This window comes from Archocentrus centrarchus, chromosome 24 (assembly GCF_007364275.1).
Source record: "Archocentrus centrarchus isolate MPI-CPG fArcCen1 chromosome 24, fArcCen1, whole genome shotgun sequence".
Lineage (NCBI taxonomy): Eukaryota > Metazoa > Chordata > Actinopteri > Cichliformes > Cichlidae > Archocentrus > Archocentrus centrarchus.
In genome coordinates this window covers 16,330,298-16,346,995 of record NC_044369.1, presented here as the reverse complement: position 1 = coordinate 16,346,995, position 16,698 = coordinate 16,330,298, and the positions used below count along the sequence as shown (strand labels likewise).

Below are 16,698 nucleotides of genomic sequence, written 5' to 3'. Positions count from 1 at the left end.
TCTTAACATGAATGAAAAATGGGAGGAAAAGTGAAAAGATGAACAGTGAGCTGTACCCATGAAACCTGAGAAACTAAAATGAGCCTATTGCAAGTTCAGCGCCCGATATTCACGTGCAGCTAGAAAATCGGATCGAGGTAATGGAAGTTCACATGGTTTAAAAAAACAAAACCTTCCTGATTCTGACCCACACACCTATCAAAATGCAGTGTCAATTTCATTATTTAACATTTAATAAGGCATCTGCATAATGAACTACATCCACTTTTCTTCATTAATGTAGTCATCTGTCTCAGGAAATGCGCTGCAGGGTGCCTGCGAACAACCTTCCGAACTCGCATTAGAGTAGGGTGACGCCTAATGTGAGAAGAATTGTCAATCATAGTTCAGTAATTTTAAAATCAGTGCAATGGGAGACAGGATGTCGGATTAGGTTTTTTACACCTGCGGGTGACTCTGCAAAACAAATGAGAAACAGGAGCTCTCTAATTTGAACCTGTATTTAATTCATTTCTTCCTGAATTAATTCCCGTTTATATTCTCAGCTCATCTTTGTTTTACTTCAGTGGCAGATATAAAAGTTTGGGAAGGCACAGTGAGGGTGTTAGTCACATGTGGTAGGCAAGCATGTAATTTGCTATATCACTATAACCCCTCCAATAAAGTCACATAATTTCGACTTTCAAAAAACATCTTACATGAATAACATGTTAATTTTCTTTATTCATTATCAATTTTGGGTAAAATACTAGCATGTTTAATCATTCGGTAATGTATCCACCACGACCCCCCCCCCCCCCCCCCCCCCCCCACACACACACACACACACACACAAACACAAAAACTTGGTATCACCCACCCACTTTCTCTACCAAGCAGCCGCGTTCACCGTTGCTTGTGGAAGCAGCTGCTGGGGAGTGCACCAGGTAAATACATACATTTGGAAAATTGTGAAATTTAGGTGTGTCATATAATAGATTCAAAAAGTGTAAAATATTTGTTACTGTTGGAAGAAATGTGAAAAATGTAAGCCTTTCTTAATTGTTGAAGGTGCAGAGCAAATACAAAGAAGTTAAATAAATACATAGTAAAAGTATTACAATGTATTTCTAATATGGTTAACCCAAACTCTCCTGAATCCTTTTAGAAAAGTAAATGATTTTAGTCAATAAATAACTAGGCAGAGAGCTTAACCCCCCAAAATTATTAGACCCAAAGTTACACACCCTTGGTGGTAGGAGACATCTGTGGTATTCATTAGGGAATATTGTTACCAAGTTTGGCATAAATCATCAAATACCAAATCATTAACATTAACAGGAGTGTCATGATAATTGTGTGTTGATTGAGAGATATAATGAGATATAAATGGGAAAAAAATTTCTTCAAACACTAATCGTATTCACTTGTCTGTCTTCACACGCATATGAACTTGAGTGACGTCCCATTCTTAATCCATAGGAGTTATAACAACTTCAACTCTTCTGGGAAGGCTTTCCACAAGATTTAGGAGTGTGTTTATGGGAATTTTTGACCATTCTTCCAGAAGTGCATTTGTGAGGCTAGACACTGATGCTGGATGAGAAGGCCTGGATCACAGTCTCAGCTCTAATTCATCCCAAAGGTGTTCTAATCGGGTTGAGGTCAGGACTCCGTGCAGGCCAGTCAATTTTTCCACACCAAACGCCCTCATCCATGTCTTTATGGACCTTGCTTTGTGCACTGGCACGCAGTCATGTTGGAACAGGAAGGGGCCATCCCCAAACTTCCCACAAAGTTGGGGGCATGAAATTGTCCAAAATGTCTTTTTATGCTGAAGCATTAAGAGTTGTAAATCAGATTGCCAGATGGAGAAACATGATTCATCACTCCAGAGAACACGTCTCCACTGCTCTAGAGTCCAGTGGAAGTGTGCTTTACACCACTGCATCTATCACTTTGCATTGAGCTTGGTGATATAAGGCTTGGATGCAGCTGCTTGGCCATGGAAACCCATTCCATGAAGCTTTCTACACACTGTTCTTGAGCTAATCTGAAGGCCACATGAAGTTTGGAGGTCTGTAGCGATTGACGATGGAGAAAGCTGGTGACCTCTGCACACTATGCGCCTCAGCATCCGCTGACCCCACTCTGTGATTTTATATGGTCTACCACTTGGTGGCTGAGTTGCTGTCATTCCCAATCACTTCCACTTTGTTCTAATACCACTAACAGTTGACTTTGGAAGATTTAGTACTGAGGAAATTTCACGACTGGACTTGTTGCACAAGTGGCATCCTATCACAGTACTGTTCTGTTCATCTACTGTAGATATCTTTTTTTAGACCTGCCACTTCTTCTTTTGTCCTCCACTAGTCCTTTTTCCTCAACTTTCTTTTAGGGATACGCTGCACACCATGCTGAGATAGGCCAAATTTATTCTCATAGCTCTTTGAGAATCACTTTGATAGTGCAAAAATTCTATTTTATGCCTGTGAAAGTGTGTTATTTTTAGCATTTTCATAGATTCAACAAAAGAAAGGGGAACACTGATCTTTGGTCACAGGCACTAGTAACAAAATGCCAGTACAATTTAAAATGGCTGTTTTCTAAGTTGTCTGTTATGTGTCGAACATTGGTTCATCCCTTGAGTTAGGTGATTTTTTTTTTTTATGCTCGAATGAGTCATAGGTCAGTGTCAAGTGGATTAACAAAAAAGCATTCTAATGAAAATAGTGAGGACTGAACTAAAAATGTGTGAAAAAGCAGCCAAGGAAAAACTTGGAAAGATCTCCAAAAGCCTGGAGAACTACTGCTCACGAAGCGATGTTAAAAATTATAAGAAAGTCTGGCTTCTTGGATTAAATATAAGAAATGGTGTGGCTCAAGACTTTAGTGCAGGCGTAGCATGTAATAAACATGTAGTAAGTGGAGCATGACTGAGAGACATTATATCTACTTTGTTCAAAAATTATCTCCACAGATATCAGAATAAGATTGACATATCCCTGACTATATTGTGTGTAAACTGTGTAACTGTATGATCTAAAGCTCTAAATTGATGATAAGCCAATTTTAGAGCATGGGGAGTTGATCCATACTATAAAATGGGGTGGGGGGGGGGGGGGGGGATGGGGGGGGGGGGGGGGGGGGGGGGGGGGGGGGGGGGGGGGGGGGGGGGGGGGGGGGGGGGGGGGGGGGGGGGGGGGGGGGGGGGGGGGGGGGGGGGGGGGGGGGGGGGGGGGGGGGGGGGGGGGGGGGGGGGGGTGGGGGGGGGGGGGGGGGGGGTGGGGGGGGGGTGGGGGGGGGGGGGTGGGGGTGTGGGGGGGGGGGGGTGGGGGGGGGGGGGGGTGGGGGTACTTAAAAATATCTGAAAACATATGGATTAAAGCATTAAAAATGTATTTCCTGCTTTCTGCTCTACTGAGATACTGTTTTTCCTGCAGGACTTGCAGTATATCAGACTTCAACCACCATAAACATTTCTTAATCTAGTTTCAGAGCATTGCCTCATGAACAGTACATTAACCTAAAGCTTTTAGAAGTAGGAGTCCTGGATCATCTCATTCATGACACAACTGAGCGGGTTATGTAATGATCACATATAGTAACACATCAGGGTTTGTACAATCTCTGGTAGGAGTGAAGACAATTACAGTGGACAGTAAAAGCTTAACGACTTCCTTCTAAACTCATTAAGTGACACAGGGGAGAGAAAAAACAGCTGCAACCATTTAACAGAGTGACTTCATTAGCTACAAAAAGACACAGGCTGTTGGTTTGGTTGTCTCTCTGTTTCCTTACATCAGACCCTGTTACTGTCGGTTTGAGGTGGTGTTAAAGCGAGCTGATAAGGAAAGTACTGTCTTATTGTTGTCGCTGTGGTATTTACAGGTACAAATCCCTGTAATTAAACACATGAGGATGTTGACACTCAATAATAAGTTCCAAGAAAAATGAAAATAGAAGTTTTTATGGCTAATCACTGCACAACATGTTACAAACATGTTCTTCTAAAAACAACCTTCCAACTAAATCCAAGAGGAGCAAATTTGTGAGAGGGAATAATGACATATTTTTAACAAGCTACAAATAATGACTCATTTGAGATCTGTTGGTGTAAACACAGTAGAAATTGAATTTCAGCAGGAGTCTAACAGTCACACAGACATAACAAAATCCCATGGAGGAGAAAATGCTGTGAGATCAATGATTACTGCTCTTTTACTCCCAGGAGAGGGAAGGAAGGAGGTAGGAAAAGGCAACCGATCCCACAAAGTTATTCCAGTTCATTTCCTCGATAAAGGCAAGGATGAAGGGGGGTTATGCTATGCTTCAATAATAGGCATCCAATTAAAGATCTCCATATAAACAAAGGGGTGTGTGAAATGTAATGTTTGATATGCCTTCACAGATGTTTTCCTGTCTGGACTCTTAAAAGATTCTTTACAGGCTGTGCACTGACAAAAAATGACATAATGGCTTAAGCAATAGCTTCTCCTAAGTAAGATTTCTTTGCATAGCAGCACAAGGGCCACAGAAACATTTTGTACCAGTCAGGCAAATTTAAAATGATTGTCAACAGACAACGCAGCAATTATGTGCTGTTTGCACGAACAAGCATCAAAGATACTACAAACAAAAACACCCCGGAATTGATACTGCAGTAAAATTAAATTTCAAGCATAGTTTACTACCAAATAAAGGATTTAGGTAAAATTTCAGACACTTTTGGCTGCTTCATTTTTTTTAAATTAGTTTCTAAATTAAGGTAATAGAGCTCTTCCATTTCTGTGCATCACTTACTGCATTATATTGCACGGGAAATCTTAGTAAACCTACTCCCAATGAGAAAAATCAACATCTGTGAATCACATGAGCACAGGAGTGTAAAAGGGAGAGTCAATACACTTAGTCTCAGGTGAGCAGAGGAAAAACCCACAGTGCAGCTTTTACATTTTGTAATAAATTCAAGAGGAAGCATATTTTAAAGCCAGGGGCAAAATCCATTTATGGTAATGCAATGCATTAGCAACATTTTATCACAAGGATGAGCTGCGACAGAACCAGGAAATATGATATGAAGCTCAACAGCCCACCAAACAGATTAGCTGATATGTTACGCCATCCTCTGTGTGTGTGTGTGTGTGTGTGTGTGTGGTGAGGTCCAGATGTACATGAAGAACAAGCCTGGTGCAGTGCACCAAAATTTAGAAATCTGGAAAGTCGTTGTAGGAGAAGGTTTGCAAGTAAAATCTGCTAAAAAATTTATATATTTATCAATATTTATCAACTCTGGCCTACACATGACTGTCAATAATCTGAAAAGCAATCTTTTTCCAGCTTGAGAGCCAAATCACTTTATCATAACTTGTGTTTTCAAAAGGAAGGTGAGCTCTGACAAGGTGCAACAGATGTGAAATGGAGCCCAACAGCCCACTGAACAGACATGGCGATCTGTCACGGTCCAACTGGAAGAGCCAGATGAGCTGTCAAGACTGCTTGTGTGTGTGTGTGTGTGTGTGTGTGTGTGTGTGTGTGTGTGTGTGTGTGCCATTCCTTTTGCTGATTAGCAAGCTCTTACAGCTGGAGGTGACAGAGAGAGTGCAAATGGTGTAAAAGACATGGTGGAAAAGGGGAGCTGTGTTTCAGGCTATGTTTTGCTCATATAATGCACAATTACATTATTAAATATTTAAGTTGGACAGTTCTGTTATGTATAAATAGCATAGTACCTAACACGGATGGTGCTTCAAATTTGCAGATGAGGTACCAAATTATTTATTGGGATAATCTTAAATGGGAGACTGCTGTAGACCAGCCTGGGTCAGGGCTAAATCACCTATTTAAGGCTTGTTCTTTAATAGTACACTTTTGGGCTCTCAGACCCGGTTGTATCCACTTGCTTTAACAATATTTCTACATTGCTTCTATGCTGAATAAGACGCTTCTCTTCTTACCGATGGTGGTGATAACAGTCCCAGCAAAGAAAAAGGAGGAACTCATATCCCAGAGGCTCGTCTGATTGGATGAATTTCCTGATGGGTTTACAACCTTCTCGGATTGCTATGACCACTTGCTGCAGAAGGAAAAAAAAAACACCAGTTAAGAGTTGTGAGAGAAGATTTGGCCCCTTTATGTTTAGTGGAATAATATTAGGGTATGTGAAACTTAGTACTTGCAAAAGTTGTTGAAATCATTCATTGTATCATTTGATGTGTCATTGTGTTTACACATCAAAATGATCAGTTTGGGAAAAATCACTTTTACACATTTTTCTATACATCGAAACACTCAAGTAACATGTTTTTTCCCTGTGTTGCATAGTCTATACTGAACGTTGGGCATTTGATTACAGTGAATTCACCCAGTTGTCAAACAGCGTAATGGACAAATAAAGCCAGATGGAGGCAGGAGTGGTATTACCACCGTTCTTTATGATAGATTATGCATTGGAAAGCCCATACATTAAAGTGTTCTAGAAGAAGTGAAATATTTAATTCAAGGTGATTGCACCATTCAGCTACTGTGACAGATGTGCACCAAAGATACCATAATACAACCTAATAAGTGACCGGTCTCCTGATGGCCATTCAGAGCTTGGCAGCATGAATGCTTGTACCAAAAAGTTTGAATTCCCTCAGTGGCTGCTTCAAAAGCAAGTCAAATGGCAACTTTACAGCATGTTCATAGCCTGGTACAAAAAAAATCTACTGATCATTTTCCCTTCATAACAACTCTACAGGGGATTCATTTTCTTAATAAGTCAGCCATCTAAATAACTGAATTATTGTTGCTACTTTGACAGGTGCCCTACAGGAAGCTGCTAGGCCTTACCTCCTTACTACTAGACCAACTGTGTTTGTCCCTTTTGGAGCATTTCATTGGGATTATGTGACAAAGGTTTTCTATGTGGTACAAGTTTCTTCCTCAGTTTTGGTGACTGAAATTTCAGTATTTTAAGATAAATACTGTAAAGTGGAGAGTATACACTGCGGATTAGAGATTATTAAAAATCAGGGGCTCATAAAGCTCGTATGACTGAATGCCACTTTAAGCCCAGTCAAACAGGTCTAGAGACCAGTCTGCAACCCCCTGGAAACCAGTGTTTGCTAGGGAAAATATTCCACTTAGTGAATGAAATTTTTTATTTCAGTGTTAGAAATATTTAGTGCTATTTTTAACTTCTCATGGGCTGCACAAAAAGTGGCCAAGGGCCATACTCTGAGAACCCTGATTTTAGATCCAAGGTGAAATCAGAGAAAAAAAGGCACAATTAAAAATGCTTCTACAGCACACAGCACCATGGACACTGCCACAGATTCATCACGACACACTACATTTAGACTACTGATGTTTCAGATCCACGGCCATAGATTCCAACTTGAACAAACTTCGGTGAAATAAAGGATCAGTAAATATGGCAGACTTGACTAATATACATAACCAAACAAAGCCTCTGCCCCTCTGCTCTCTCTGCTACTAGGAGATGGAGAGGAGGGATGGCAGGTTAACAAATGGGATTCATATTGGTTGTTTGGTATCAAGGAGTATAGCATAGCCCCCTCATCAAGATAAAACAAGGTAAAAGATCAACATTAGTTCACTCAGTTCACTAGTGTGCTGGATTAATTTGTTCCCACCAGTTCAATTTCCTGCAGTAAGACAAAATTTTCTTGGCCCAAGCGGTAACTGATGACTGTCTTTGACACTTCGAAACAGCAGGGAGCAGAGACTCTACTACAAAGCTGATGCCATTAACTTGCAGAGGAATACTTCACTTATCTAAAGCCCCCCCACCCTGATTATGCATTTTCAGGTGAGACCAAGTAAAGAGATCTAAAAAGGATCTAATTCTTGTGTGGTGCTTCTTAACAAATGCAAGAGCTGACTCAAAAAGAATTAACACTTTTTGATTAGCTCCATTAGCTGTATTTAATATGGATAAACCTGTCAGAAAAGAGCTGGATACCACAAAAATGATATTTTGTGACATTGTGAAAGCATAAATGAGAATAAACCGGAAATGAAGGGAATAGACACTAATGTAATGACACAAGGACAAAGTTAAAAGGTAGAGCGCTATGTCCTGGAGACGTAGAACATTGTTATAATAAGTGTACAGACACTGTATGTTGCTTATCAGTCACTAATAAGCACTTAAATGATGAGACATATATGAGACTAAAAATACATGTACTAAGATCAACTTTTATTATTTTTTTCCAACTAATAATTCCCAAATAAACCAAGGAGGGGGTCAAAGATAATCCACTACATTCACTGTGCCTCTACAAACATCATTTAGCAATTATACAATCAGACAGGCTTGATTCAGTCAGCCGCCTTTGTTTCCCATCCAAGTGAGCTGATTAATTCACTGCTTTAGCACTCAGCTATATGCAAACTAATATAAGATAAGACAGGATAATGGGAAGACCGCAGTGGATGTCTCAAAGCTGAGGCAAAAAGCCAGGAGAGATTGAATTGTCAGAGCTTTTGACATCACTCACTTTTTTAATTACTCCCTTTGAGAGCACATCTCTCCTCAATCCTCTGCTGACTGGTGTTTGATCAGCAGGAACCTGCAAAGGTGCGTGTGGTGTTTGTGTCTATGTGTTTGTATACATAATTAAGTAAAAGTGTGTGTGTGTGTGTGGTTCTTCTGTTGAAGCTGCCTATCAATAAATCATCAGAAGAGAAATAGTTGCTTGAAAGCCTCACTGCAGCTACTCTGCCCACCGCTGCCCATCCACTTTTTTGTTGGAGTCTAGTAAAACACAATAAAAAGGTTTCTGTCAACAGTACAAACTGCCTTACAATTAGCCTCAAAGCACCAAACATTCAAGGGATTCTAAATGCATGCCAGAGGCAACTCGCCCTGGTTAAGTTCTTGAGAAAGTAATTAGTTCCAATTTGCTTCTGGGGTCCAGGAGTTTGATGCTCATATGCAAATGGTTTGCTTTTGTAAAACGTAATGAGCTCGGATCTTTCCTAAGTGGAGAGGGTCAGGAACAGAGAGTCATATTTCAGCTGGGTAAAAATGCATTTGAGGACAGAAGACAGTTTACTCTCAGCTGAGGCACAAAGCTGCATAAGAGGAAAAGGGGTCACAGTACAGCAGATATGGTTGTATGTGGGCAGGAAAAATCATCTTCAGTGTTGATCAGTTTTTCAGGTGATGTTTTATCAAAAGAGCTCTTGTTTGTTACAGACTGATCTAATCTCAGCGCATGTTGTCAATTTTTTATTTCTTATAGCCATGTTAGTCGCTATAACTGGCCCCTACTCTTTAAGCTCTGCTTTATAGTTTAGTATCTAGTGATCTATCAGATGTTGACATAACGACTCCAATAAGTTGAAAGCTAAATAAATAATGTAATTTCATAGATCAAAGTTTCAAGCCTTGAGGGCCAACAAATCCATAAATGTAAAAAATAAATAAATAAAAATCGTGGCTTCAAAGTTGAAGGTGGCAGAGGGTGCTGTTAACAAATAAAAAAAAAAAATCGCTTTCCTTAAATTATCAGCTGCTGCTACTGTTTGTTTTTCATATATCTGCCTGATAATTGCTTCTAAGTCTGCCTTAACAGTAAAGAAGCTTTACTGCATAGTTTAGCTGGATGTATCAGGAAACATCGAAAGGGTGGCGGGATGGAAAAAGAGAGCTGGGAGCATGATTTCCATTGTCCAGAGCCCAATGTTTCCCTGTGCCCACAGCTCATTATCAGTGTGAGAGATGGATGATCTCAGGACCAAAAGCACCATCATCACCATTAAACATTAACTCAGCAATTTAAAGATAAATAACTGCCATCTGTTACCTTCGTTGGCATGAAACATTATTTAATACATTCAGTAATAAATCCATCCAGCATGTGAGCTTGTTAGAGCATGCATGTACTATAAATAACTTATCCCAATACTTTTATTATTTTAATGCCACAAAAGGTAAACACACATTAATTAGACTTTGAATGCCTTTTATGTATTCCACAATAAAAGCCTAAAATGCATGAGTGAAATCAAAAATAAGACTTTTATCTTTGAATCCAAACAGGTGTGTTGTTGAAATGTGAAGACCTGCGTGTTAAATCAAGAGCTTTTTCTCATTGTGAGGCAGGATCCAAGTTTTTATTTTTAGAGTTTTATGATTTTCATTTGACGTGTTTTGCGCCAGTTATCTTATTTACTACATAACACGGGTCTTGGCACATTTTGATGGACAAATGTGTTTTTTGTTGGGTCCACTTTCAGTGTCGGACTCTTACAGAGAAATTGCAGCTCATGGCCAAACTTAGAAGAGGTAGAAAATTCAGTTATCCCCCGAGATTTAAGACCTTTCAGCTTTGGCGCATTATAAAAGTAATCATCATCCACAAGTGCTCCAACAAGATTCCCCAAGAGGAAATGCTTTTAATCAACCCTGACAAGTTTGCTGGTGAGATCAACCAATCCATACAGGAAGAGTCATGAGTTAGAAGGCTGCACAGTCAATACAGATATTTATAGTGCATTTTATTTTTACTCACATATGTGCCATAAAAAATTGATGGACTGATTTCATTTAGTGAGATTTACTTTGTTCAGGTTGAGACTTCTGGCTTGAATTGTAGTTACATCTTTGACTTTGTTTTCAGTAAAGCCTGAATACCTGATGGGCCAACACTTCACAAACCCACGGACCCAAAATGGGTAATTTGGGGTGTTGTGCTTTATTTTGCTGCCATCCAATGTTTCTAATTGTTTTTCTCTGTATTCATAGTGTAGAGTAGTTTCAAATGGTTGAATTTACATCAGCACTAGCTTGTAAGATTCAGGATGATGAAACAGTAGATGGCCTGTTGAGCCTTTGTTCAACCAATGCTAATTTGGAATAGCTTTGATAGAAATGTCAAAATTAGCATCAGCCTCCAGCAATGATGGGTTTCATATCATTTTGTTTACAGCTCAAAAACCTCTTTAAGGTACTCCCACACTGGCCTCAACCTCAAGTAGTAATCTTTGGTGTTGGCATAGCATGAGCTCAAGAAACTACAAAGTGAGCTGCATGGTTTTATTCTATTCCTTCAAATGAAATTACACATTAAAAGGTAAATGCAGATATACTGTGATAGGAAACTCTGGAAAAAAAAAAATCAGAGTATTTTGTTTTAAGTTCCCTTTAGAAAAAACACATGTAATTGCCGATTTGCTAGCCTGCATCTTTTGTCTGAGTCTTCTAAAACATGCTATGATGTAGCAATGGCTCAGGTTTGGCTAAGAACAGAAAAAGTTCAAATTACTTAGGTTTAAAGAATGATATTATTTAGCCTTAAACCAGAGGCATTTTAACAGAGAGGCATGGCACTTAAAGAATCCTGAATGAAAAAAAACAAAGATTTTGATAGAACTATAACTTCAGTGGGGAAAAAAAAGCTAAAAAGCTTTTTTTTTTTTTTTTTTTCCCAAGTCAAATATTTAAAGGAAAAAAAGTTTCCTTGAAAACAAACAAAAATGTAACCTGCATTTTACACCACCAAAACTGGACCTTTTGAAAAACTCCTTCCAGGGTGATCATATTCAGAAACTCCATTTCTGCGTTTACATGAAGACGAGGAAAATAAAAACTTTGTCCTGCAGCATCAAAGGCGTGCGCTTATATCTCCTTTTTGTTGTCTGTGTGCCATCTTATCATTTGTAGGCTTCTGACTGGACAGGACAGCATCTCTATGAAACTTATGCAAAAGTTCAATAAAACAGATCTGAATTCACTCATCTGCGTGCTTCAAGATAACCAACCAAAGGTGTTACTAAGATCCGAGTGTCTTGCTTCTCGAAGGACTTTATTTAAAATCTGTACTCTGTAAAGTCTGTAAGACCTCCATCTTTACAGTACCAGCTACTGTCCTTCATGTTGAAGTTTCAAAGTGCAATACCTCATAATCCAGGAGGGTGTAAAATGCAAAACTATTATATGGGAATTAAGACACTGTGATGAGAGAAAACAGCCTTCATGGGCCACAAAATGTATTCGTAAACTAGCTGTATTGCAGCTAGTTAGCCCAAATAACTTTGGCAGTGTTTGCTAGCAGAACTAATTGTCTCTGATTCCCAAGACTTGGGAGAACAATTTTCAAAAACCAAAAATCACGTATTCTGATAGGTTACTCTAATTACCATCATAAACAACATTAAGCTGCCAAGTATCAAATACAACACTGCTCAGTGCTCTCCCTATGTTAAAAATATGCAGACAAACTGTATTTTGCTATGCATCAAGACTTGCAGAAGAGAACAAATTTGAATTATTAACATGACACTGAAGCTTCCACCTACCCTGACCAGCTCTTCCAGCTCAGAGGAGTTTACACAGGCGTGCGTGGCCAAGAAGTCCAGCTTTTGTGCGAGAATGGCCAGTTTCTGGGAGCTCTCATGAGGCTGTTCCAGTGCTCTGAACACTGTTGCCCCGATGATGAGGTACAACACCACCAGGAAGAAGATGGCCGATACAGTCTTCCACCTCATGACTGTAGTCCGAGTGTCGCACTCGTCCTCTGGGGTGTTCAGTACCACCGGTTTAGCTGAGAATGACAGGCGAGGCTTGGAGTTATGGGCAGCAGCCTTTGGGTCAAGGAGGTCAGGTGCAGCCACTGCGAGGACAGAAATGATTCACCTGGATCAATGTCTTTACATGCTTACTCATTTGTCACATCATTCCTCTTTCCTGTGATCAGTCTTTGTTGGCAGTAGATTCATCAGTCAATGTATCTGTGACTGCATCTGTGCTATATGTGTCACAGACATCAACAGGCAGCAGTATGTACCATGTAAGATTTATATAATAAAGAGGGTGGCAACAATTCCTCACGGTTACTTTCCAAACAGGATAGCACCTTAAAATGTTTTCTTCATCCAAAGCAAACAGTCCTAAACTTACATGAACCTTTAACAAATGTGTGAAGCAGAAGAAGCTGGAGCCAGAGGATGTTTGATATTTCTGTCTAAAAAGACATCCAATTAACAAAATAATTTCCATTTTTTTATTCTGCCATTTAACTAACCGATTCAATTACTATTTGCTTGCTCATAAGTTAAAGGAAAAAGTTTGTGAGATAATCATCATCTTAAAAACCTCGCCATGCTTTTAAGTAACTTTCATCTTCAGTATACTAGCATTCATTTATTGATATTAAACTCATAAAATGTTCCAGGACTGACTGTCCCTGAACGCTATTGCAGAATGTTCTTCATAACTGTTTTTATTATTCCTCTGTCTTTAAAATGTAAATGAGAGCAAATCGTTTTTCAATTATATATTTTTAAATATCTGAACTCACAATTGATCCATACTACACAGGACTGGGGGACTGTTATCATTTCTCTGTGACCTCTCTGAAAAAAGAAAAAAAAAACTTGTGCCAGGGCAATTTATGTAGCCTCAAAAACACTTTTTAATTGTGGAATGGGATGACGAGGCATTTTAACAACTCCTTTTCCAGTCACAAAGTGGTTTACAGCCCATCTGAGGATGGTGTCATCTTCCCCCCCACATTACTCTCAGGGAGGCGTTCATTTCCTTAAGGAAGCACAAACTACAAAGAATCCTTCCGAGTTGGAGCAGATGTGGAAAAAGGTTGTTTCAAATATGTATTTAAGAGATTCTGGTCTAAAGTAAAAGAAAAATGGGTTTGAGTGGTGATGTTGTGTCTTTCAAATGCATCCTGTCAGGTCCATAAGCTTTTTGTCAGTTAAATAATCTTTGTAATTGTTTCTCTGAACACCACAACAAATAATTTGGGGTTTTACACCTTTTTTTTTTTTTTTTTTTGCATTAGCTCTTTAGGAATCATGGACATTATCATACACAATCCCCCATTTTTAGAGACTAAAAATTAATTGAAAACTTGACTGACAAGCAGCTTCGTTGCCAGGTGAGGTCTGTTCCCTTGTGATCTCATTACAAATTAAGCTGTTAAAAGATCTGGAGTTGGCCCAGAAGTGTATTTGGTACCTTTCAATAGAACTCTCAATATGAGGCCCAAAGAAATGTCAGTGTAAGTGAGGGAGGCCACCACTAGATACTCCCCCCTTTATAGTAGCAGCAGGGCTGCATCCAGTGCCACTGCTTTACTGCTGTGTGTCGTCACTAAGCTACAGCTACCGCTGCTACAGCGTCACTGTTGAAAAACGTTTGAACCTTATGATCTGTGGGTAGTGAATATGTATCATTTTGTACTGAATGACTGGAATCACCTACAGTAAGTTGACCTTTGTGCACAGAATTTCTGACTTCTGTGGCATACAGCAATACAACCATGCTTTGGTTTATACCAACTAAATAAAATATACTCCAGAAACATGAATGTTAAATATTATAGTGAGACCTGCTGTTGCAGTCATTTTATGCCTTCTTAAAATGTCACAGGGCCACACATGTCAGTATCCTGGCAGAAAAGCTGATCATAAAGGTCTTAGAAAGATAAATCCAACATAAAAGGCTGTTTTTTTTTCTTTTTTAAGAAAAAAAAACTGCAATAGCAAATTATTTTATTTATTCCGTTTCTCTAATTTACACTTGTATGTCTTAAGAAACAGCGCCACTCCACTCTCAGGTTGGACGCTTTTCATTCAAACTGTGTTCAGGCTGAAAAAAAATAAAATCGCCTTAATTTTCCAACATCAGCTGAGCGATCTCTGTATCTCTTCCGAGTTGCTAATATGTCTATGAAACTCCTAAATACACATACACAACAAGTACATGTAAAATACATAAACAACGGGAGATGCCACTCTTCTATCATGAGCTAAATACTACATCGATTTTTTCTTTTTTTTTTCCTTTTCGTTGCTTGCGGTTCCACAGTATAAATGTGCAAAGCAACTGAATGGACGCTCATTAAAAATTAAACGCTCTTTGCCAAAATCCCGTTTCCTAAACAGCTTGCTACAGTAGATGCAATTACATAACCACCCCGAGAGGTCCTACTGGACAGTATTTTATAGTAAACAACTTATGGAGAGGATCACTCGCTCGACAGTAAGCTCCAAAGCAAACCAGGAAAAACAAGAATCATTGTTTTTAGGTTGCAGATTTATATAATTGTGGCGAGCACTTTAATTATATTTGTCCATTTTAAATGGGTCTACATGTGTCATTTTAGTCTACAATGAAATAAAAGTATCATCAAGTAAGTTCAAAATAGAGAAATAAAAATATATATATAATCAGTTCAAATATTCCATATCAGATTTGTCAGTAAACCCGTTTTCGGTAGTTTCCCTTCTACCATCGTCTCTAAAGTGCAAACTTAATAACAGATTGTAAGTCACGCAGAATAATTGCAGCTAATCATCATCCTTCTAGTAGGTTTAAATTTTGAACTTACTTCTCTACCATCTCTTCTCTCTTTGTTTCCTCATGGAAGGATCTTTTTCTCCAGTAAAGCGCAAACAAGGTTCCTCTATTGGACTCGCGTTTTGCCTCTGGTGCTCCCAACAAGAGACATGTCCTCTCTTCACATGGTTTCAGCGAACTGCGCTTCCCTTCACTTCATCGTCACTGGAGAAAATGCATCCAGGACATCGCGTTCCTACCAAAAGGAACGATAAGACGGAGCGTAAAAGGAACACGGAGAACAGACCGCCTCCGTAAAATCTAACCAGGTGTTTGCATGCATCGCGTCCGGTGCGGCGCTTTTGCGGAAGGACGCAGAGGTTTGGGCTGTATGGGTCAGGAGGCGCACTTCATCAGTGTGAGACGCTGGATGCGCTGTGGTGCATTCCCACTGCGCTCTTGTGGACCGTGTGCGCTCTTGTTGAGAGAGAGAGAGAGAGAGAGAGAGAGAGAGAGAGAGGGAGAGAAACTTCCTCCTAAGGGAGATGCGGATTGCTTAAAACCTCCACGCCATAAAAAAAAATCTCTTCGTGTTCATATATTATAAAAGACCACCACTCTTCTTCTTTCCAGCACCATCCAATTCAGCAATAAAACCAGAACGCAGACTTGTATCACAACCAATTCTTTCCCAACCCTGAGCTGCTATGTAAGGAGGAAGTATTTTATGCGCAATGACAGATGACAGAAGCTGCGACAAAAAAGAAAATAGAATATTTCTTTTAATCACCATAGAAAGCATGAATTTTCCCAAAATAATCAGGATTTTCCTATCCTTGTGATTTTGTCCTTTTTTTTTTTTTGTCCCCTCCTGAAAAAACAGTTTTATAATTTTTGGCTAAAAACAAAAAATAGCGCTTTGCCCTTTCTGGACCAGTTATTTAAACTGGCAACATCCGAGTCAACGGGCCATCTCACCTCCAGGCAAAAGCCAGCTAATCAGTAAGCAGAAGCAGACCCCAGGTTGCAGCTCCAGGCTTTGAAGCACGGCTTTAATTAAATTAATTTGAATTTGTGAGACTGTCTGTAAGGTTTATGTTCCTGGTGTTGCTTGTCATCCCTACCTTGGCATGCAGATGTGACAGCTACATGGACACCAAGGCTGACAAGGATTTACAGTAATTCCATGGCCAGTTGTTGATCAGCTCCTTTAAATGTCCTTGTGTGTGTGTGTGTGTGTGTGTGTGTGTGTGTGTGTGTGTGGTGTGTGTGTGTGTGTGTGTGTGTGTGTGTGTGTGTGTGTGTGCAGATGTGTCCACAGTATTGATCATATATGCATGATCAGCTGCGGCTAATTGAATTGGGGGAGTTCTGTTTTTCTTTTAGTGCTTTGACACTGATGT

General features: G+C 39.6%; 1 protein-coding gene across 1 annotated transcript in view; it reads right to left on the bottom strand.

Annotated features, from left to right (window-relative positions):
• Positions 1 to 15,730, bottom strand: part of LOC115773871 (potassium channel subfamily K member 2) — a 29,256-nt gene extending 13,526 nt beyond the window's left edge. Inside the window, 4 exon segments of the mRNA XM_030720791.1 lie at positions 5,940 to 6,030; positions 6,032 to 6,058; positions 12,298 to 12,611; positions 15,348 to 15,730. Of these exon segments, the coding sequence (XP_030576651.1) occupies positions 5,940 to 6,030; positions 6,032 to 6,058; positions 12,298 to 12,611; position 15,348 (433 nt within the window). The 5' untranslated portion in view covers positions 15,349 to 15,730.
• Positions 15,731 to 16,698: the final 968 nt, after the last annotated feature.